This window comes from Anastrepha ludens, chromosome 2 (genome assembly GCF_028408465.1).
Source record: "Anastrepha ludens isolate Willacy chromosome 2, idAnaLude1.1, whole genome shotgun sequence".
Lineage (NCBI taxonomy): Eukaryota > Metazoa > Arthropoda > Insecta > Diptera > Tephritidae > Anastrepha > Anastrepha ludens.
The window spans coordinates 2,782,544-2,806,319 of record NC_071498.1 but is presented as its reverse complement, the minus strand read 5'-3'; the positions used below and the strand labels follow the sequence as shown (position 1 = coordinate 2,806,319).

The 23,776-nt window shown below is 38.6% G+C and overlaps 1 protein-coding gene across 1 annotated transcript; it reads left to right on the top strand.

Annotated features, from left to right (window-relative positions):
• Nucleotides 1-4,600: 4,600 nt before the first annotated feature.
• Nucleotides 4,601-23,725, top strand: LOC128861769 (mitochondrial pyruvate carrier 2-like). Its single transcript, XM_054100153.1, has 4 exons — nt 4,601-4,618; nt 7,051-7,358; nt 7,431-7,471; nt 23,332-23,725. The coding sequence occupies exons 2-4, from the start codon at nt 7,193-7,195 to the stop codon at nt 23,623-23,625; spliced, it is 501 nt and encodes a 166-aa protein (XP_053956128.1). The 5' UTR covers nt 4,601-4,618; nt 7,051-7,192; the 3' UTR covers nt 23,626-23,725.
• The last annotated feature ends 51 nt before the right edge of the window (nt 23,726-23,776 follow it).

Genomic DNA, 23,776 nt, shown 5'->3' with positions numbered 1-23,776 from the left:
CACCCTAAATACAAAAGGCTCACAACTCAAAATGTTCCTTCTGCTCAAATATGAACGAGACGTTATCAATAAAACTGTCCGCGGATGACATATGGCAAAAATAAATTTTTTGTTTTTTGGTAGGACTGTTATAAGCTTGCATGGCAACTTTCAGCGTGATATCTCACATAGTTTGTTTTCTGTGCTACTGTTAACAAGTCAATCTCGAGTGTGGAAAATTTTGAGTTGTGACCCTTTTGTATTTAGGGTGGGATATGTATAAATAAACATTTTCTAAATTCAATTACAAAAACAATATGAATTAGAACCGAAATTAAAAACATAACTATCACCAATTAATAACAAAAATAAATTATGAAATTCATCATTTTCTTACTGCAAATAAACTTGATTATAAAGCACTGTAGTAAGTAATTCTCAGTCTTTCATTTCATTTTCATAGCACTTCAAATGCATATGTACACATATGTATGTATATATGTATATAAGAATATTCACTTTTCAGGAAAGCGCCCAGCGACTTTCTCCCTTTCCGCCAACAATTTAATCAGATGTTCGTAAAACTTGCAAATTGTTACTGGTTTTGTGTTCGTATATTTTTTTTATATTTTTCTCTTTGAGAACGGATTCTCGGAAATTAAGTTACTGGCAAGTTACTAGAAAATGTTTACATGAACAAATCTATGGTTTATTAAACTTTGCCGTGAAGCTATTACAGTTGAGGGTGCAAAAGAACCTTCATAGTGTCAAAATAGTCAGCTTCTGTAAACATAAATTAAAATATTAAATCTATTCTCTATAAAATAAAAGTTGTTTGTACACAAAACTCTAAAATTACATCATTTCAATGGCTGCATGTATAACTGGCGCGTACATAATTTATTGGGTATTTGGCCGAGCTCCTCCTCCAATTCGGGGTGAGCGTCTTGATTTTGTTGCACAAATGTAGAGACCTACAATTTCATGTCGCCTCCAAATGGGTGAAACCTTATATGAGAAGCTTTTTCGTCGAAGAAATACACTCGCATGTATATGTACATGCACTGAATATGAGCTAAATCGATTTTTCAAAACATCTCAACGCCAGTGTCGTCTGACTTCTGGAGCAAAAAGACCTTATCTGCTTCAATAAGGTCATTCCCAAAATTTATAGTTTTTGAGGATTCGGACTTTTAGTTGACTTTCTTCCGTTACACAATATACATACATATGTGTGTGTGAATATACATATATACACACAGTACACATACGTACACATTTGTGTGTATATGAAAAAAAGTTATTGAAGAGATTTTCACAGCATAATTATGCAGAATACAATCGGTTCCACTGTGCCAGAAAACTCAGTATTGCGTCAATATCAGCTATATTATCTGATTTACAGCCAGCTCTTTGAAGATACCACGCCGTTATGGCGCATAATACGTATGTATTTATTTATGTAGATCTACACGTTCCAACACATACGCTGGCCCATATACATACATTACCAAGTACGTTTTGGTAAAAGCTCCGCGAGGTAAACAAGTTCGAGTTTTCTGAACAGGTAAGTATAGTAAAAGCTGTAGTCACTTTTGACATTCAAATATTTTGCATAGATGTACTATATAAAGATTGTATACATATGTATGTATTTGTATACATATGAATGGTCATATGTATGCAGAGAACGCACGAAATTTGGTTTGGTTGAGTGGCGAGATATCTTTTCGGTTGTAAAACGCGCAAATATTAACCCTTCTGCTGGGCAATACCCAATTTATAATTATTTTTCTAATTATAACAAAGGCCGATATGGATCAACTGTCTGAGCACTTATTGGCTCATTTCTCTCATTTAACTCCCTGCAGGGAAATCTAGCACCGGACTGGCGCGCTTTTAGTTCAGCTATGAGAGCGCTGACTAATTTGCTTTCCTTCTAATGCCTATTTAGTTCATGATTCAATTATGTATTAAAGGTTTGACCACTAGTGACATTCGATTTTTGACACTCCCTTACAAAAGGTTGTATTTAAGAAGGTAAATAAAGTGGAACAAATTAATCCCTCTTGATAAAAATGGTAACATAAAAGTATTTTCTTACTTAAATGGAAACAAACTGCGAACGATTTAAAAAATTAATTTTAATTAATATTTGAATGTAAATAATGGTACAAATAGAAGTTATTAGCGGAAATTGCCAAGTCTAATATTAAAACAAGAAATTATTTCACTTAACCCAAGATTTTATTTTGTGAATTAATTATTAAATTTAAAACCGATCGCGAAGCTTCGCCAATATGAAACCATTTTGTTAAAAATAAATAAATAATTGGCACGCACAATTCTGTCAGTTGTTTGGCTGAGATCATCCTCCTATTTATGGCGCGTGTCTTGATATTGTTCCACAAATGGAAGGACCTGTAGTTTTAAGCCGATTCTGGCAGATGGTTTTTTATGAGGAGGTTTTTCATGCTGGTACTGTACTTGGCCAAGACTCCTCTGGACACTTCATCCATCCATGGGAAGGTGGACTCATTGGGAACAAGCTCCGTCAATCCCAACTTTTTTATAATGAGGTATGCAATGTTATCGGTCGCGTCGGGACTATCCAATTATTCTCCCTGTCGTAACTCTTGGGGAAATGCTAGCTCTTTGCAAAACATGAATTATTTCTAAATCAACGCATCACAAGAAATAAAGCTTTGTAAATTCTCCACTCATCGATTACGTCAAATACTTTATCATGCCCTGACTTAAGGGGTATGTATTCCATGTCATACTACCATAGTCCTGAACATACCGATGAATACTCTCGAGCGAGTTGTTTTTTACTAGCCCCCCAGTGACTTGCTAGGGGAGCCGATTTGTCAAGAGAGAAAGAGAAAGCTGCTTACTGAGCAAATCTTTTATCATTGAATCATGTATTTTTTTAACTTGTAAAATTTACACGATGACAGCCTAGAAAGTAACAGTTGTTCTCGCTGCATCCCTTTTTCGATAGCTTCAGGAGTGCTAAATTCGATTAAATTACGCCTGTAAGAAACTAGATTATAATCTATTATAGCTGGCATGATCTCCACTGTTAAACAAGTTAAAATAGGGCGTAGTAAAGTAGGGCGAGTGGTCCAAAAATGTATTCCACGCAAAGAGAGCCTATATTGGAGCTTAAATTTTTTTTTTAAAACTAACGTCTGTAAATTTAACAATTTCAATTATATTACTTGTAAAATCAAAAAGCACGAATATAGGGTCCTTCAAGGTTAGTTTCTATTTTAGAAGTATTTTGAAAAATCAACTTTTTCCGTTATCCAGGAAAAATTTCATATGCACGTAAAACTACATATAAGTTGTATGTAGTAATGCTGCATGCAAGTTTCGGAAAGTAGTCGTTTTTTAGTAGTTAGCGCTTTTTTTTTATTAGTTGAATATATCATTCTCTTTTTTTCTGATATCCCTATGAATATCATGGAATGAATGTTTAAAGATATTTATAGAAAATCAGATTGAGTGTTTGGCCGAGCTTCTCCTCTAACTTTTGAACGACCTACAAGTTGTATGTTCCCTACGAGGAGCTTTTTCATGGCAGAAATACACTCGGAGGTTTTGCCATTGACTTCCGTGGGGTGACCGTTATTAGAAAAAACTTTTTCTTTCAATAGGGTTTCATGCCCGTGGTTTCGACCCCATGTACTTCCGAGTGGTAGTCACGCATCTATGATGGCCGCCACCAAATCACTCAACATAAAAATGCCAGTGCACGTTCGTCCTGGTCACTCAACTGAATAAATGTCGCTACGGTAAGGGAAAGTATTAGGGAACATCGCATTGCGGTTAGAAATACGCTTACAGTCAACTAATTGCGATTTCGAGATATGTTAACGACTTGGTTTCCTTTTGTTAATTTACGATATGTGATTACCACAAGATGATGCGATATGCCGCACCACCAACGAAACAATCAATTCCCGGGAAGAATAATTCGCAATATTCTGTAGCAATTTGGTGGCTAAGATCGGCCCATTCAACTATTTTCTGTAGGACCAGCTCAAAGATAAACCAGAAACATATGAAGCTTTAAAATATCCAATTATAGGTATATATCTGAAGTGTACATGCGGGGGATACCTACTAAATACTTACTCAATACACAGTCACCAAATTCCCATTCAAAATGTGTTTAATTTGAAATTATATACATGTATATCTAAAGTATATAATTTTCTTTAACTCCGGTTGAAGCGTATGGCCAATTTAAAATTAAACTAACTAAAATTACTTAACTCGAAGCAGCAACTTTCAAACCCAAAAAGCCGTAGTGAGCTTCTTCGCCCACGGTCGCTTTGTACAAGAAAGATTCTTTGTTCCTTTACTTTGCAACTTTCACGTTGTTAAACACTCTGCAAATAGCCGCAACGCAATTAACGAAGTGGTACGAAATCGGTGAAATAGTAGTCAGTGCTTGTTTAAAGCTTCCCTGCAGGGGTTGTATGTTATTAGCGACTTCTGCTGACGTTATCAATGACGCTGGCGTAAATTTTATGACTAGTAAATATTTGAGTTTTCCAGTGCCGTTCTACTGAGCCGGCTTACTTTGAGAATTGCCATTTCAGTTGTTATTCGTGTGTTGTGTTAGGATGTAAGTACATTTTTATATAATTTTAGTTCCTCATTTGTAAAAGCATGCGGTTGTGTTTATAATTTGAAAAAAGGTGAAAAGAGTGTATTGAATAGTTTTACCAGTTAATAATGCGAAGTAACATGATTACATTTTTGCTTATCCTCTAGTGAACCCAAGCGAGAGAGAAATATGTATGCACGTACATATGTATGTATATTACGCATGTGTACATATAAGCGCGCGAGTGTGCTTTGTGTCCATAATTCACAAGCAGTATGTAATTTTAATTTCCGCCGCTCGCGACTGCTAAATTAATGCTGTTGTTATTTTTGTTGTTCAACTATTGATGTTACAAATGCAACACTAAGCGCTCAATTGCAATTAGTTTCTAAATTGTTATTTTTATTCACGGAAATTGGCAGCAACAGCAAACAGTCGTCGGGTGTGCATTTGCTTTCTGTTTATCACGCCATTTCTCTACCTTTTGATTTAGTCGTGCAAACAAGAGACTGCAGTTTGTCGTCTGTTTGTTGCGCTCTTGCCAGCATTATGCACACAGATGTCCATCAAGGTCAATGTTAAGGCTGAGGTGACGAAAAGCGGATATAGTGCTTTCCGACTAGTCAGCTGAGCGCCAACGTAGAATTCATCAAACAAAGTGCATTAAATATCGCCAAATACGTAAAGCAATATTTGAAAATGTCGGTCATAGAATGAAGTTCTACAGCATATAAAACTGTTTAGTACCCTAAGAAAAATATGATTTTACTTGTATCGAGTAAATAGTATTTTCGCACATAACTCTGTTGAGTAGAAGCCAAACTTCCGATTTACAGTTTGGAATATAAACACGCTAGTGTGTCCTTAGTTACTCTTTCTGACCTATTTCTTAGCTCTGCTTATATCCAACCACTAACAAATATTCAATTTGATTGAAAGCCTGCCCATATTTTGATTCTGGTCGGATAATAGTCCTAGCGTTCCGGTTAAATACTGTTGTGCAACGTTTCAAATATTGTATACTCCATCGGTTAGCTCGGGGGAAAAATGCATGTTTTAAGAACATTTTCGGCAATACAGATAGTGAAATTTTATTGAGTAGATTTTGATATGTATAATAATGCAACATTTGAAAAATATTTTCCTGACTTTTCGCAAAATATTGAACAGAAATCCGAACAGAAATCAAATATTGATAGAATCGCGGAGCGGCTTTGAAAAAATTTGTGTTGAAATCTAATATAAAATAATCATAGTGTATTTGTTAAAGGAGATGCTTCTCAGGTATATATGTAGGTAGAATTTTTTTTTTCAAGTTTAAAATTTTTGAGATCAGAAGCTAAAAAAGGTGTTCTTTAAAAAAAATCGGATTATTTGTTACATAAGATTAATACTTATTAATATTGCAGCCCCCGGTGCCGAATGGGTTGGTGCGTGATTACTATTCAGGAATCCGTCGTTTCGAATCTTCGTGCGTGAAACCACATAATGATAGAAAAAGTTGTTTCTAATAGCAGTCGCCCTTCGGCAGGCAATGGCAAACCTCCGTGTGCGTTGCCATGAAAAAGCTCCGCATAAAAAACCATTTGCCGGAGTTGGCTTAAAATGGTAGACCCCTCCATTTGTGGAAAAATATCGAAACGCACACCACAAAAAGGAGGAGGAGCTCGGCTAAACACCCGAAATGAGTGTAAGCACCAATTATATATACTTATATATCTAAAAAACAGCACCCGCTGAGTCAGTAGAATTTGAGTTATGGCGTAAACGGAATTCAAAAATTATAACTTTCACAAAAATCCTTTAAAGTCGAGATATGGAAGAAACGGACGCTCAAATAAATATAAATAGCTTCGTCAATTTTGTAACGCTAAACTTTTGTCCCAATATTCTTGAGATACTACGTATTCATAAAAAAATAAATATATAAAATAAATGCAAAACAAACTTTAAATACCGGCAATTATTATGCCCCTATAAGATATAGGGCATATAAATAGCTTTCCAATAGCAGCGATCAAATTTATAAATTTTGTTTTGGATACATTTGTATTTACATAACGTCGGAAGCAACGAACGGCCTCGACTCCTTTGATTTCTACCTTTCGCTTTACTTAGAATTTACAAATTTATTTTCATTATCTGCGCTTCTTGAGTTTTTGGCAGTGAAATAACCATACAATGCGCCAGCCGCCCACCAGCTCCCACAACACAACGTTGCTCTCTTTTCTTTGAATGAGAATGTTGCTCAGAGCTTATCACTCTGAAAGCGCTTTACTGTCACGCATGTTCCGAATGCCGAACCTCTCTCTAGCGGTCATACATTTCCTTTTCAACGATTATATTGTATGTACTTATACATACATATGTATATATATTATTCTTGTTTTATACGTTTTGCCTCTAATTTCCATATTTTTTATATTCCCTATTTTCATTTCAATATTCAGTTCTTCACTGTCTAGCTAGTGGTGAGGAAGTCATCTATAACCAGTGTTCAATTAAAACCTGTTATTCCTACTCCTTATGTAGATTAATATTAGAGTTTTTAAAATATCATAGTGAAAATAGTGAATAGAAAACAATAATAAGATGGCTTCCACTGCACCACCAGCATCAGTACCCCCACCACCACCGCCGCCATCGTCAGCCCCCACTGCTGGCAAAGGATTTCCTAGCAAAATATACAATGCCTTAATTGGCTCAGTGGACAAGCATGTCCCTGAGAAGTTGCGGCCACTGTGGCACCATCCAGCTGGTGAGTAAAATTGTTGTATGCTGATATTTATTATTTAAATTTAGACTAAATTTTGTTTTATAATTTATATAGGGCCTAAAACTGTTTTCTTCTGGGCGCCACTTTTCAAATGGGTAAGTTTGGCATTAATGCCTCTGCAAATCAGGCGCAAAGGGCTTATATAAGCTGTAGAAAAGTAAAAAGATATATATGACGTATGTTTGTATACAGTTACGCAAAAGCAAAAACAGCACCAACTGCTAATTAACTAAGCAGTTCTTCTCAAATTCATTATTTGCCATGCAATTGATGTTCTAAGTACGTCGAAATTAGATCTGGATCACACACTTGTATGCATAATGCATAACGTCGTCGCTATTTAGTGTATTATTAAAACGTCTCGAAAGCTTTGCGTTAGATTAGGACATTCTGAAATACCTATTGTACTATATATTGGCCAATTATCTAACGAATTTTCACGCTGTCATAATTGATAAAGAAGTGACAACAGAATCAACCGCCGTCTGACCCATTCCCCGCCAATCCCCATTATTAATGCTTATCAGGAGAAATAAGCGTGCTCGTATGGTGATTATTACGTTTATTATAGCCAGATATTTCTATTGTAGAGTACCTTAGTATGTTTAACAATCTGTTACTGTCAATTACTACCAGTTGTACTCCTATGAAAACGGTTTGGTTTTGATGAAAAATATGCCATTATTATTCGAAAATAGTAGAAAATATTTTATACAATGTAATGTCGACGGTCGCCGTAGCGAGAATGGAATGGTGCGTGACTAACATTCGAAGGTGAACCGGTTCGAATCTCCGTGAAACAAATAATAGAAAAAGTTTTTTCTAATAGCGATGGCCCCTCGGCAGACAATGGCAAACCTTCGATTATATTTCTGCCATAAAAAGGCTCCTTATAAAAAACCTAGCAGAAGTGTGCGCGCCAATTATTTACATATTTATTTTTTAATGCCCATTGATTCTATGCATCATTTGCATTTTCCCATATCTCGGGGAATCTGTGAACGCTTCCTCATCGATCTATTTTCCACATTTATGTAAGAAATTAAGCGCTGGTCTGCAAGTAAGCGTCCTACAGAAGAAAACCAGTGGTAATCAAATGAATCTAAGTTTTTGCTTTGACACGATTTGCTCGTTGTGATAGTGTATTGTCATCTAAGAACATCGCTTTGGAATAGAATAGAATAATTGGAGGTTTGCATTTCGATCACTTCATCCAAACTTCAGTAAGCCTGACATTGAACTTCGTTGGGCTGAAGGCTGCGTGCCTTTCTTCCGGGTATACAATACCGAAATATCTACTGTTTCTTCTCGTTATAGCCTCACATTCGAGAAGATGTGGGGTTTCCCGGGAGTGATGGCAAAAACCACAGGAGTCGGTGGAGCATATCCCGAGCCTATGTGAGCATATGACTGCGCAATCTTCAGTGACCTGTGAGAATGCCAATGGGCATTCTCAGTTTGTCCCTAGGGAGGCTTATGAGATGACTAAATCTCTTTTGATTGCATGATGGTATGTTGTCCATTGCATTGAAAGTAGCGAGGTAGTACTAGCAAGACCGTATCCTAATCAGCGGTATCATTTCGAGATATTCCCTTGTGCCCTGGGACTGATATGAGCCTGATGCGATTGTGCATTCCTAGCAAATTAAGTTTCTCTATGCACTCAAGAACTTAACCTCGCAGGAAAAGAAGGCCTTGAGTGCATCCTGACCGTCGCTCAGATTGGCAGATCGCTAGTTCCGGAGTTTCCTTTCTAAATCGACCTCTGCACAGGAACAGATGGTATCCACTCCCGCTATCCTGAAAAAACTACCCATCGGCATAACCAGCTTTTGTTTGGGGACCATAGATCGCAGCGCCTATGTCTACCGGTGTCGTCTAGCCCTGTGTATATCTTGTGGATTTCTTCCAATGGTACTCTAATTTACCTTAATATCCAGTTTAATTCTGAATCTGTTCTCAAACACTATTCTTTTCGTGATAGAATGTCTGGGAAGTTTGGTAGTTCAACGATTCTATGCTTTTGGATGTAGTCGTAAATTGTTGTGTAGGATGTAAATTGTTGTCGGCGGTGTTTACTTATAATAGAAGCTCATCAAAACCAACACTGTCCGTATCTCGTGACTTATATGCACAAAGCTCATACTTGTTTGGTTTCAGCAGTTCCCACGGATCCTAAAATCCATTCAAAATTTTGAAACATTTAAAATCTTTAATATATTCCATTAATAATAGTTGGGTATTAGTGGCCTTTTTTGTATATAAGAAAGATGTAAAACCATTTACCCGAATAAATCCTATTTTTTCGAAATTTCAAACAAAAATTTCTTCATTAGGGACTTAACTATATAATTCATAATACTAATTTTCATTCAGCCGATTAGCTTCAAACTCGAAGCAATTTTAAGCCTTTGCCAAAAAATTTCTAGTTCTTAAAATTCTTGATAGAAATGTTTGATAACAGAAGGCATGAAAAGTTAAGAAACATTTCAAAGAGATTAAGTTATCTTTAAAAAAGAAATAATGCAGATAAAACTATCGTAATATTGATTCATAAATTTTTTATTCACTTTATGGATTATAATCACAACGCCAAACAGATAATAACGGCTCGAGTGATTGGCGCTAGAGCAATACATACATACATATGTACCTTATAATCAAACACAACAGTATTTAGACCAAAACCATAAATATATTATTTAGGCCGAACTTATTCTCCAATTGGTGTTGCGTGTGTTTAAATATTTACTCAAATATTGGGGTTACATGTTTCATGTCTGAACGGCAGCTAATTTTTTACGATAGTCGTGGGCTTCGAGAATATGGATATGAAAAATCAAATTATAAAAGTTTTTTCCGATTGCGGTTGCTCTTAAAAGGCATTGTGTAACCCCAGAGTGCAGAATATACTTCTTGAATGTAGCGCTATAGCGCGGAGAAGAAAGGCACATACACTCAATCCAACCCAGCTATATCCTGAGATTAATAAGGGAACTTGGTCTGGATGAGGTACTCGGATGAGCAGAGGGCATAAAAGACCATGAGGTCCAAGTGCAAACCTCGAAATAATCTATCTACCCCAAAGTTCATTTCTATTATTATTATTTTTTTTTTTTTATTTCCCTTTTTAAATTACAATCTGTTAAATTTAAACAATAAGTAATTATTTTTAAAGTAGTATTGGAATTCTTTGCTCTCTAACCATTGCTAGATAAAAATTCAATTTTGCTTCAGATTATGCTACATTATAATATATTATTTTCTAAGTGTTATAATAATTATTATTATTAATTATTATTTTTTTTTTCTTTATTGTTTTGTTAAATTGTGAGTTCTGTTTGAGTTAATCGTTTTAATCTTCGTTTTCCCGCTTTCTCCGATTGTAGAAGTTTGCGCATTTGTTCATTTTGATGATTTGTTAGTCGTTGTATATGCTTTATGCTGTATTTTTTAATTGTGTCATCTATTGTGTCGATATTGAGGCCGCTGTGGATCACGTCGTTTGGTATATACCAGCCTGCTTTTGTTATTGTTCGAAGTATTTTAGATTGGGTTCTTTGAATTATTTTGATATTGAATTTTTTTTGCTGTGCCACAGATTTCTATCCTATATTTTCAAATGGGTGAGATTATAGATTTATATATCACTACTTTGTTGTTAAGACTTAGTTTTGAATTTTTAGCCAACAGCCAGTACAGTTGTCTGAATTTGTTTTTGATTTCATTTCGCTTGTTTTCTACATATATGTCGTTTCCAATTTAGTTTTTCATCTATAGTTATGCCAAGGTACTTTGCACTAGGGTGGATTTTTATTTCATTGCTTTTTATAGTTAGTTTGTGTTTCTTAGGCTTTCTATTTGTATAAATTACTTGTACCGTTTTATCTTTGTTGATCTCTATTCCCCATTTATCGAGTGATACAGTGTCATTTATTGTTTGTTGAAGAATGTCAGTAGCTTTTTTTTTCTATTTTGTCTGATGCCATTAAAACCGTGTCATCCGCGAATGTGGCTATCATGCAAGTAACTTTATAAAAAAATGTCGATTTTCCAGATAACTTTTGAGAATGGTGAAGTGATTCCGTGGCAATATTTCGCATAGCTTGTGCAGTAGTCCTTTATGCCACACCCTGTCAAAAGCTTTTGCAATATCTAGGTAGACAGCTATGCAGAACCTTTTGTTATCCATATCATCTAGTATTTTGTTTATAACTCTGTGGACTTGTTGCATAGTTGAATGCTATCGTCTAAATCCAAATTGATGGCTTGGTATTAAATTTTTTTCTATCAGAATTTCGTCTAATCTGGCAAAGAATATTATTTCAAATACTTTTGAAAGAATTGGCAAGAGACTGATGGGGCGATATGATGTCGTTTCTGATGCATTTTTACCTGGTTTGGGGATTGCCGTTATTTGTGCAACTTTCCAGAGGTGTGGGTAGCATTGTGTCCTTAATATGCTGTTGAATATTTGTCGTATATATGTGATTGCTGCATCAGGTAGTTCTTTTAGTATTTTACCATTTATTAGATCGTAGCCCGGTGCTTTTTTACTGTTCAGATTTTTCAAATGATATTTGATTTCTGCTGAGGTTGTCATTTTCTTTTCTGGTTACTCGTATTTACATTTTGTTCAATGTGCTGATTGTCTTTTTCGTTTGAGAATATTGTTTTAAAGTGTGTGTTTGCCTTCTCTTTATTGGTCTTTGCCCAAGTTCCGTGTTGTGTTTTGATGGGAGGTTTATGTGGAACTGCTTTGACTAAGTTTTTAGTTGCTTTCCATAGAGAATAATTGTTAACTGCCGTCGCCCCCAAGCTATGTATGTAATTCTGAAGCTTTTTATCTTGGTGTTGTTTTAATAATGCTTTTAATTCAATTGTTGATTTGTTAAGTTTTGCCTTATCTTCGGGATGTTTAGTAGTTTGCCACATTTTACGGAGTTTTCTTTTTTGTTTGATATGTATGTATTGGAATAGACTCTTTTTGTAGAATTTTATAGTTGGTGTCGAAAGGGTGAGGGCTTTGATGATGGAATCGATGAAAAAGCTATTGCTGAGTCAATTTCGTTTTCCGTTTTAATGAAATATTTATAGTCAATTGCGCTTGTGTTTTATTATATTATTATATAGTCCTGTAAAAGTTTGTTGGTGTAGATTTCCAAGAATTATCATTAGGAGTGGTGAATGATCCGACGATAGCTCCAAACATGACTTAATAGTCAGATAGATTTGGGGAATATTTTAAACAATACATAAATCAATTAAATCTGGTTGTTTTTTGATATCTGTAGGCCAGTATGTCGGCTCTCCGGTGCTTATGAAATGTCCATTGTTTTCTCTTATAACGTCTAATAATTTTCGGCGTTTAGAAGTTGTTAACCTTGATCCCCAAATAGAATTTTTAGCATTGTAGTCACCTCCAGCGATATATCGACTTCCTAGACTGTTTAAATAGTCCAGGTATTGATCTTTTGTGTTATTGAATTTTGGCGGACAGTATACTGCTGATATTGTTATTGGTCCATTTGAGCTATTTATTGAAACTGTCGTTGCTTGTATGTTATTTTTACTATAACCATCAAGTTCGTGGTATTTAATTGTTTTTTTGATGATTATTGCAGTTCCTCCGTAAGCCTTGTTATCTGAGTGATTTGTGTAGTGTATGTTGTAATTAGGTATATTTACAAAAGTTTTGTGAGTTGCATGAGTCTCGGATATTAGCATAATATCAATTGCTTTATCCAGAATAAAAGCCTTGAGTTCTAATTCGTGGCGCGTAAGTCCGTTTGCGTTCCAAATTGCAATTTTTATTTTACTTAGTGCGTCCATCTAGCTTCGATACTAGTATGGTTACAATGTTCATCATGGTGGCCATTTGTGTCATCAATTGTTTCATCATAGTTTTAAGTTCAGTTAAATCATCGTTACTTGATGTGGTAGTATTAGGTTTGTTTAATTCATTTGTTAATGTTTTCGTTGATGTTGCTTGTGCATAAGAAACGCCTGGTATAAGGGTTTGATTTGTATTTGTGCCAAGATTTTTCTGTTGATGTTCATTATTGCTTTGTTCTTGTGTAGCGTGAATTTCTTTTTTGCGTAGTGTCGGATATCTTTGTATTTGGAGTTTTTTGTAAATTTCACAGCCTCTATAATTAGCTGTATGGTTTTTGCCACAATGAGCACATTTAATTTGGTATGTTTCCACTTTGTTCTTAATTTTACACATATAATATTTGTCTTGAGTTTGCCAGCACATTTTACCCAGACTGGATCTACCATACAGTAATTTTTTGTATCTCCGTATCTCTGACAGTTTGCACATTGAGGAATTGTTCTTTTTTGACGCGGTGGTTCAAAACTAATTTTACAGTGGAGTAGATGAGTTATACTGTATATGTCTTTATTGTTTTCGTTTAATTTTAGTTCAATTGAAAATAGTGACAGAGGTTGTTTTATTCCTGAAGCGTTTTTAATTTGTATGTTGTGAATATTTGTTGTTTCATGACCTAGATCAAAAAGTTCATTTTTTATGTCTTCGATAGGAGTCGAGTGATGCATCTGTCGTAAAAATACTCTAAACCCTTGTTGCTCTTTTGGTCTAGTTTTGTTTTAGTAAGCCTATTATTTTTGTATAATGTGTTGTTTCTTTCGGTTGTATTTTAATTTCGTTTCGGCTAAGAACTTTTATTTCAAATTTAGTATTTGACAGGGAATTTAAAGCATTTGTTAGAGTACATACATTTTCCACATTTTGTACAATACATATATTGGTTACGGTTTTTGTGTACGCTGCGTACCTGGATCTTTTTCTACTGGGTTGCTTTCTGGCTTATTGATATTTGGTTCGTTGTCTATCCAAGAGATCGAACCTATTTGATGAAGCTGGATTGCCTAACCAATACTCTTGTAGAGTTGTTTGTGTAGAGCTTTGCATTTTATTCTTTTGTTTTTTCTTATTATTTGAGAGTTCGAGTTTGTTTGGCGATTGCTTATCGCGATTTCTCTTTAACTGTGATTGCACAAAGTCTTATTTTTCGTTTTTTATTTGCATTTTTGTATTGTGCGTTGCTGGTGAAGACGATGCGATCAGTGTAGTTGGTGCGCTACATTCAACACAACGTGTTGCGATTTGGATGAGAGTTGAAGGTGTATGGATTGGGTCAGCAGAAGTGGATGAAGTTGTTGTTGTTGTTAAACTTAGAGCTGTTGCTGATGTGGTGACAATGGAGTAGTGAGTACCTGTTGCTGCCATGCATGATGTTACTGCTGTTTCTCGCGGATAGTTGTAGGGCGCCAAAGCAGTCTTTATTGCCGGACTCTCCAATTGATGATGATTAGCTGTTAACGCTATTGGTGTTTTGCATTGATCACTCCACGATAGCGGTATTGTTGTTTCTCTTATTTTAACAATAGTTTCTCTTGTTTCTACATGTACATTATTATCAGAGTAAGCTGAGCACTGATTTGATTTTGTTGTTTGCACGGTAGATAGGATATACTCCGTTCACGCGGTGGAGTGCGCTCTACTGGCGTTTTAATTTTGTTTATATCGTTGTTTTTTATTTTTATATTGTTTATTTTACTTATGTTTGTTGTGTTTTTTTTTTTTAATAACAATACTAGGTTGTGTTTAGCACGTTAAAGCGTCTATTTCGCAAAATAAGGATTTTTAAATTTAGGGATTTACCACTTTAAGGAGATTGCACTCGAGAGCGAGATGTTAACACGTCCGAACATGATAAATGCCACGTCCGAACATGAAGACGTTTCTCATCAAATTCGCTTTGAACCTTGTTTTCGTTTCAGCTCATCCAACAACTTCATTGATATTGAAACAGCGATTTGGCCTGTTCTCCAATTAGGTAGTGTATTGGTGAAAGAATATACGGCGGCAATGCCGTCTATTTTCAAGCAATACTTATACGACTATATTTAGCGATCTTTTCTAAGCTCACTTCATTTAAATTTTGCATGAGCTACGTCCTTTTCCCTCTCTCACCAGCGATCTGCTTTTATTAGAAGCTGGCTATTAATTTTAAGTGGTGCGCGCCACTCAATTTGCCTTAAGGCCGTAAATGCAGCGTTGCCGGCTCTACACCATATAAGCTAAGTAGTTACATACGATGATGTAAACCGACGCTTAGATCCAATTTTTTAGTGGGCAGGTGGATTTAGGTGAACCGATTTTTAGAGGTGTGACCAAGATCAGACAGTTAACCGGCTCTCAGCAAATTTGAAAGAAACCAATGATGTAACAGGGGTCATGACAACAGTTTGTTTACAAACAAATTGAGATTGTATTGGTGATAAACGAAAAAAATTAACACATTCTCCTCTTACGATACTTCGCTGCCGTCTGAACGAAAGATTTGACGAGTATGTGAATACGCATGAAATGAGCGGACAATCCCCGATGACATGGTAGCCGAAGTTACTGTCACGATTTTGTTTTTCACCACAGCGGAAACCTGGTAATCTATAATCATTGGCCTGATTGGTCGAGTTTGTGAATACGTATGAAATGAGTGGACAGATTTTTAGGGGTGGCACCAGACCAACAACGACGTTTGATACATTGTAGTATCACGAGAAAAGAAATTATTAAAGAGTAAGAAAAGAAAGAACTATTTTGCACAGCAGACATGAAATTGGCGATAGAAACATACGTCGATAGTGCGAAAGGAACGATTCGTTATTTCATTTTATGCTGCCATTAAAAAACAATTACTTTACTCTGACGTCAGCTCCCTTCGCAGTACAAAAAACAAACACGAGCAAAACAAACAAAAGTAGGAGAAATTGCATGTTTGTCAAACTTCAGTGAATGGCTTGATAATATTGAGATTTGTGAGATTAAAACTAAACAAACTAATGCAAACGAAGTGCCGTGTGTTAAATTCTTAAAACACAATGATTGATGGACTCTTACGACACGGCGAATTAAGAAGGCGCAATCTTCTTCTCTATTACTCTTGCTGACATCTGGATGGAAAGAAAAAATAAATCAGCTGATTTACCGATATCACACGATTTACCGATTAACACGCTGTATTTCGTTTGCATTAGTTTGTGTAGTTTTAATCTCACAAATCACAATACTACCAAGCCAAGCCATTCACTGAATTTCCTCAAACATGCAGCCGAAGTTACGGCCACAAACGCCTCCACCCGAACTCCACCTCGGTTAGGTGTAACCAGTGCAACGGGTGGTGCCATCTTAAGATCTGCTCAGGCCTTAAGACTCACAGGGAGTGGACCACAAGGTATGTGTTCACGTGTTGCTCCCGCTCACAGGCGGCCCCCGCCTCTACGGCTACACTGCCCTCAATGCCGGCACATCACACTGCCGCCACTAACAACACCTCAACGGTAAGGAGCCCCCAAGAGCAACACAACTCCCTCTCCAACCCCCAACCCCCCTGCTCCTACCCCAGTGCGGGGACAAACCAGCAGCTCTTGGTCCCCCGCACAGTCTTCTCCGTGTGTCAGACCGTAGTTCCTCGGAACTTGACAACTGTTCAATATAATTCTTGCAGTGGCTGGTGTCATTTTCGGAGGTGCTCCGGCCTGCACACCACCCGTGAGTGGGCACGCGACTACGTTGCCCCCTGCTGCAGAGCTCTGCACCCGGAACCGCCCCCCGTGGCGCGGCCATCAAACAACATCAGGCCATTCCCCATTTTGCGGAACGCACAGCAGGACCAACGCAGACAACATCACGCATCCCTCACCCTCCGAATTACGACGACACTCCCGCGAAGCTTCAAGCTTCTGCAACTAAACTGCAACGGACTCACGAGCAAGATTGACGAGATAGTCGGTTCGAAATCAAAATAGCTGCGGTCCAGGAGACAAAACTGCACGCTAGCTCCCCCCTGATTACCAGGTACGGCTACAATGTGCACCGAAAGGACCGCGAGCGAGACAACGGTGGTGGCCTAGCGTTCATAGTACACCATTCAGTGCAGTATCGTCTTATTGATGAAGGCATCGACCGCAGGGACAGCACCTTAGAACGTCAAGGTATAGCTGTCCGGTCAGGCGATGCCGAGCTCGAAATATACAATATTTACATACCCCCTGTCACCTGCTGCCCGGCAGGATATCTCCCCGATATTGGTGCGCTCATCAGGGGAGAAAACCGATTGGTAGTAGGTGACTTTAACGCGCATCACGATCTTTGGCATTCAAGCCTGCCAAATGATCGTAGGGGACAGCTATTGGCAGAGCAGATATACGATTCGACGTTCAGCACTGTAAACGACGACGCCCCCACTAGGGTAGTGGGCAATTTATTTATTTATTTATTTATTTATTGTCTTTGAATGGATACATTCTTACAGACTATATTAAGCTAATGTACAATAGTTTATTAGTTACTAAGAAAAGAACGATTTAAGATGATTGACTAAGATGCCATACGGCCATGTAAAATCAGCACCAGAAGAATTGAAAAACATATTTAAATCTGAACATGCCCTAGGAATCGGAGCATTCATCCCATAGTTGGTTCTCGAGAAGCCAATTTTAAAGGTTTCGTACTGTCGGAGCCTCATATTGGGTATATTAAATTGAATTTTACTTAAGAGGGAAGGACAATCAATAGATCCAGAAATAATACGAATAATAAATGAGCACGATAGAATAGACCGTCTGCTATCAAGTGGTTTTAAGTCAATTAATAAACATCGAGAGCGGTACGATGGTACAGGTTCAGAAAAGTTTAAAGATCGGAGCGCAAAACGAAGAAAGACTTTCTGCACTCTCTCAATCCGATTAGACAGACCTATTTGGTACGGTCTCCAAATAATAGCGGCATACTCTAATCTTGATCTAACAAAAGCACAATACAATGTTTTGAGAGTGTGTGGGTTGGTAAATGCAGAACAATTTCGGCGAACGAATGCTAGCATCGCATATGATCGTCTTATGACGTGGCTAACATGGCTGGTGAAATTCAGCTTAGAGTCGAAAATAACGCCTAAGTCTTTAATTTCCTCAACGGATTGCAAAGGTAAGCCAGCAATATTATACGAAGTATGCAAAGTGTTGTTTGATTTAGCATATTTTACGTGAAAGCATTTGCTAATATTTAGTGACAGATGGTTTAAATAGCACCAGTTCCGGACATTGTGCAAGTCGGTTTGCAACTTTTCAGAGTCCCTAACACTGTTAATCACCGCAAATATTTTAAGATCATCAGCATACAACAAGTGTTCTGCAAATGAAAAGCAAGAACCAATATCGTTAATAAAGAGTATAAAGAGGAGGGGTCCTAGAATACTTCCCTGTGGGACACCGGAGGATGCAATAAATGCACGGGATGTCGTATTATCGACGGCTACAACGCAGTGTCTGTTGGACAAATATGATTTGATCCAAGACAAAAACGTGGAGTGTATACCCAATGATGCAAGCTTCGACAAGAGTATTCGGTGCGATACTTTGTCAAACGCTTTAGAGAAGTCTGTATAAATTGCATCAACTTGAGATCTGTTCTGGAAGGCTGAAATGCAGTAATCATTGAAAATAGACAAGTTAGTGACAGTGGAGCGACTTGCAACGAAACCATGTTGGTTGGTAGATATTAGGCCTTTGACAGCAAAATATAACTTATCATTTACTGTTATCTCAAAAAGTTTTGAGACAGACGAAAGCTTCGAAATCGGTCTGTAATTGCTAACATCGTTTTTATTTCCACTCTTAAATATAGGCGTAATGGAAGTAAATTTCCAGTCGTCAACAAAGATACCAGAGGACAACGATTTATTGAATATAATTGTAAGAGGCTCAGCGAGACACAAGCAATTCTTCAGCAAAATGCCCGAAAGGCCATCCGAGTCAGTTTTCGTTGTAGACTTAAGCTTCGTAATACCCTTGACGACATCAGTAACAGATAGGTACAAAGTCCCAAAATTGAGAGGTGAAAAACTATTAGAGGGCAAACTAGAATCGGAGTCTAGGTCGGGTTCAAAATTAGAGCAAAAAAAGTCAGCAAATAAATTGGCAGATTCTATGGCAGAATTTGCATATTTACCATTATAAAAAACATTGTTTGGCACCATTGAGCAAGACTTTTTTGATTTGATGAATTGCCAAAAGGCCTTCGAATCCGAAATAATATTGTTTTCGAAATTCAAGATGTAATTTCTATATAAGAACTTGTTCAAACAGTTAAACTCTTTTAAATGGCATTGAAATTTTGAGAAGTGCAATGGGTCTCCAGACCTTTTATACAGTTTAGAGAATTTGTTTTTTAGATTCTTTAGGTGCCTAAGCCGTTTGGTATGCCAAGGTGACTTATATACTTTCTTATGATAAATAGGAATGTGCTTCAAACAGAGCTCAGAAACCTTAGTCTTAAAAAAATGAAAACAAGAGGTAACATCATTGTCGTGGAAGGCATTACCCCAGTCAATACTTAATAAAATTTCGTTAAAAATTGAGAAGTCGCATAAGTTGTAGTTAAATTTGATGTTAGGCTCATCGGATACCTCAGAAAACTCATAAAATTCCAACTCAAGAGAAAGAGGAACATGATGTTTATCAGTTAAAGATATGGGAGCAATGCCTTCCGACAATGTGTAGTTGATGTTATTTGAAATGAACACTAGATCTAGGATTCTATTAAGGCTATTATAAAAACCATTGATTTGTGATAAATCAATGCTTAAAAAGCTATCAATGACATGAATTTCGGCTGAAGAATTTACATTAGAAGCCATAAAAGCAGCCGAGTTTCTAAGTGGGGACCAATTCAGGCGACATAAATTAAAATCACCGAGGACACAAAGATGACTGTCACCAGCTATGCTTGATGCTAATGACACAACATTGTCAGAATGTGCAAAGTATAAATGATCCGGACTATTCGGCGGAATGTAGGATGCACACACATAAACTGATCCAGATGAGCCATAAACACGTACACAAAGCTGATCGATGAGTGTGTCAGAATTGGTAAGTGTAACCAATGATGCCCGAAATTTTCTCCGAACAGCAATGAGAACACCACCTCCTCTGGAACATCCAGATTTGACAGGGTCACGGTCTTTACGGAAAACATCGTACAAATTGAGGTCAAAAATTTCACAGTCGAAGAAATTTTCATTCAGCCAGTAGCAGCTCGCCTGATATAACAATTGCTAGCGCTGGCCTGATAAATAGCACAACCTGGCGACCTATGGTATCTCTTGCATCAGACCACTTGCCCATTATAATCTCGATCGAGAGACCTGCCGACTTTGTTTCCGCGGATCACCGGTCATGCATCATCTTTAAAAAAGCTGATTGGACCAGATTCGCGGAATTTACTGAGGACATCTTCACAGCCCTACCCACTCCCACCGATGTGCGCGCAGGCGAACGCGCATTCCGCAAGGCGATTACAGCCGCCGCGGCTCGCTTCATACCTGCTGGACGGATCCGGGAATTACGTCCCAACTTCCCAGCCGAAGCAGCCGTTATGGCAAACGAGCGTGACCGCCTACGCCAGGCCGATCCCGGGGATCCTCGTATAAAGGATCTCAATTCGGAGATCCGGCAACTGGTCACCCAATATAAGCGGACCAAACGGGTAGAGCATCTGAAGTCCTGTAACTTCACCCATGGTGTGAGCAGGCTCTGGTCCACCGTAAGGTCCCTGTCGAACCCGACGAAGCACAACGACAAGGTGGATATCACCTTCAATGGTCGTACTTCGTCGGACCCGAAGAGATGCGCGAGCTATTTTAGCCGGCAATTTATATTGCATCCTCCGGTCGACAGATCTAAACGTTTTGCCACCAGACGGCTGCACAAACTGCCATACAACAGTGCACCGCTTGCTTTCACCAGCGACGAGGTTCAGGGGGCCATCAAACACATGAAACCATCAAAAGCCATTGGCCCCGACGGACTAAACATGCTGATGTGGAAAAAGCTGGGTCCATTGGGAGTAGAATACCTCACAAAGGTCTTCAACCTGCCCATGTCCACTCTCATCATTCCTGATAAGTGGAAATTAGGGAGAGTGGTCCCACTACTGAAGCCTGGAAAACCCGCCAACCAAGGGGAGTCTTATCGTCCGATAACTCTCCTTTCCCCAGTAGTGAAGACGCTTGAAGCCCTTCTACTCCCACTCCTCACTGAACACCTGACTCCAGCCCCACACCAGCATGGTTTCCGTAGAGTGCACAGCACCACCACGGCACTCACCGTCATAAACACCCAGGTAAACCGTGGACTAAACCAAAACCACCCCTGTGAGAGGACTGTCCTAGTAGCGTTGGACCTATAAAAGGTTTTCGATACAGTCAACCACGCCATGCTACTAGATGACATTTTACAGTCGACACTCCCGCCAGGGCTGAAGAGGTGGACCGCGAAATACCTGAGTGGTCGTCACTCGTCGGTAGTATTTCGAGACCAAACCTCAAAACAGAGAAAAATAAAGCAAGGAGTACCGCAGGGTGGTGTCCTTTCACCCTTGCTTTTCAATTTCTATATTTCGAAACTCCCCCAGCCACCAGAGGGAGTCTCACTGGTCTCATATGCCGACGACTGCACGATAATGGCGTCGGGCAATGACATTGATGGCCTATGCTCTAAAGTAAACGACTACCTCGCCCGACTTTCTCGCTTCTTCACTGCGAGAAACTTAAAACTTTCTCCCACTAAATCCACGGCGACCCTTTTTACCACCTGGACAAAGGAGGTCAAGCTGCCACTTCAGGTGCACATCGATGATACCCCAATACCGACGGTTAATAACCCCAGAATTTTGGGAGTCACCTTTGACAGCTTGCTCTCCTTCTCAGCGCACACAACCGCTATTGCAACGAGAGTACAGAATCGCAACAAGGTCCTCAAGTCGCTCGCCGGCAGCACTTGGGGCAAAGACAAAGAAATGTTGCTGTCGACTTTCAAAGCAATACGCCCACCGGTTCTTAACTATGCCGCGCCTGTCTGGTCGCCAGGAACCAGTGATACGCAGTGGACGAAGCTCCAGACCTGCCAGAATACTGCCATCAGGACCGCGACAGGATGTCTCCTGATGTCCCCTATTCAACACTTGCATGACGAGGCGCACATACTCCCTGTTAAGGAGCACAACAAAATGCTCGGCAAGCAGTTTCTGCTTGAGTGTCACCGTATGCCTCACCCATGCAGACACCTGCTCGAGCCTGAGCCACCTCCCAGGCACATCAGGAGACACTTCCTCAACTACGTGGACGAGATCCAGGACAAAACAGACAGACCACTCCAGGATCAGGCAGTGTACAGACAGGCCATTAACGACATTCATCGGGAGACCCTTACCACCTTCTTAAGCTCCCGACCCCCGAATGCCGTTATCGGAGTCCAACCACCACCTATCGCAGACGAAGAGCTCCAGCTTCCCCAAGAGTCCCGCGTAACCTTGGCACAATTACGTTCTGGATACTGTAGCAGGTTAAACTACTACCTATCCAGAATCGACCCCGACATACTAAACATATGTCCAGCATGTGAAGGCACCCCGCATGACACTAACCACCTCTTCACATGCCCCATCAAACCCACTCATCTAACACCTCTCTCCCTCTGGACCCAACCCGTCGAAACAGCCAGTTTCCTGGGCCTACCGTTAGATGAGCTAGGCGAAGACGACCGGTAATTACACTACACTGACAGGGCGAAGATACTGCTACAACAACAACAACGGGCACAATTTTGTTTTTTACCAAATGGGATGGCCAAACCTGGTAATCTATCAACCTTGTTATTTTAACGGTGGTGAATTCTTAAACTGCAAAAATGAACGTTTAAACTTAGTTGAGCGGGAACGCAGAGTTAAACTCGCGATGAAAATTAAGCCCTAATATATTCGTTATCTGAATACGTACTTCTTATATTCTTAAGTCTTCCTTCAACATATCTTCACCAAGCTATGTATTTTCTTTAACTAATACTTGTCTTTCCTTTTTTCCAGACGCTTGTCATTGCTGGTCTTAGTGACTTGGCGCGACCGGCCGAGAGTCTTTCGGTACCACAATGTGCCGCCCTCGCAGCGACCGGTATCATCTGGTCGCGTTACTCGCTGGTCATCGTTCCCAAAAACTACAGTCTGTTCTCTGTCAATTTATTCGTTGGCTTGACACAGATAATTCAACTGAGTCGCGCCTACATGCACCAAATGGAAAAGAACAAATTGGCAGCCGCCGAAGGGCAACAACCAGCTATTGCTGCTGCTGCTACTACAGCTGAAAAGAAAACTGAGTTGTAATTGACCAAAGCAGCTCGATTTGTACATATGCATATAATATTCAAGTGTATATAATGTGAATATGAATCGGTCGCAAGCTAACTATTTCATATAATTAGCGGCAAGTGGTTTCCTTGGCTTAACAATTTCTACAAAGTGATTAATGTCTGTT

Bases quoted from the DNA above. Each gene is read 5' to 3' on its own strand.
- LOC128861769 (XM_054100153.1), top strand. From the start codon at position 7,193: ATGGCTTCCACTGCACCACCAGCATCAGTACCCCCACCACCACCGCCG. The intron at 7,359-7,430 runs GTGAGTAAAATT...TAATTTATATAG, and splicing joins ACTGTGGCACCATCCAGCTG to GGCCTAAAACTGTTTTCTTC. The intron at 7,472-23,331 runs GTAAGTTTGGCA...CCTTTTTTCCAG, and splicing joins GGGCGCCACTTTTCAAATGG to ACGCTTGTCATTGCTGGTCT.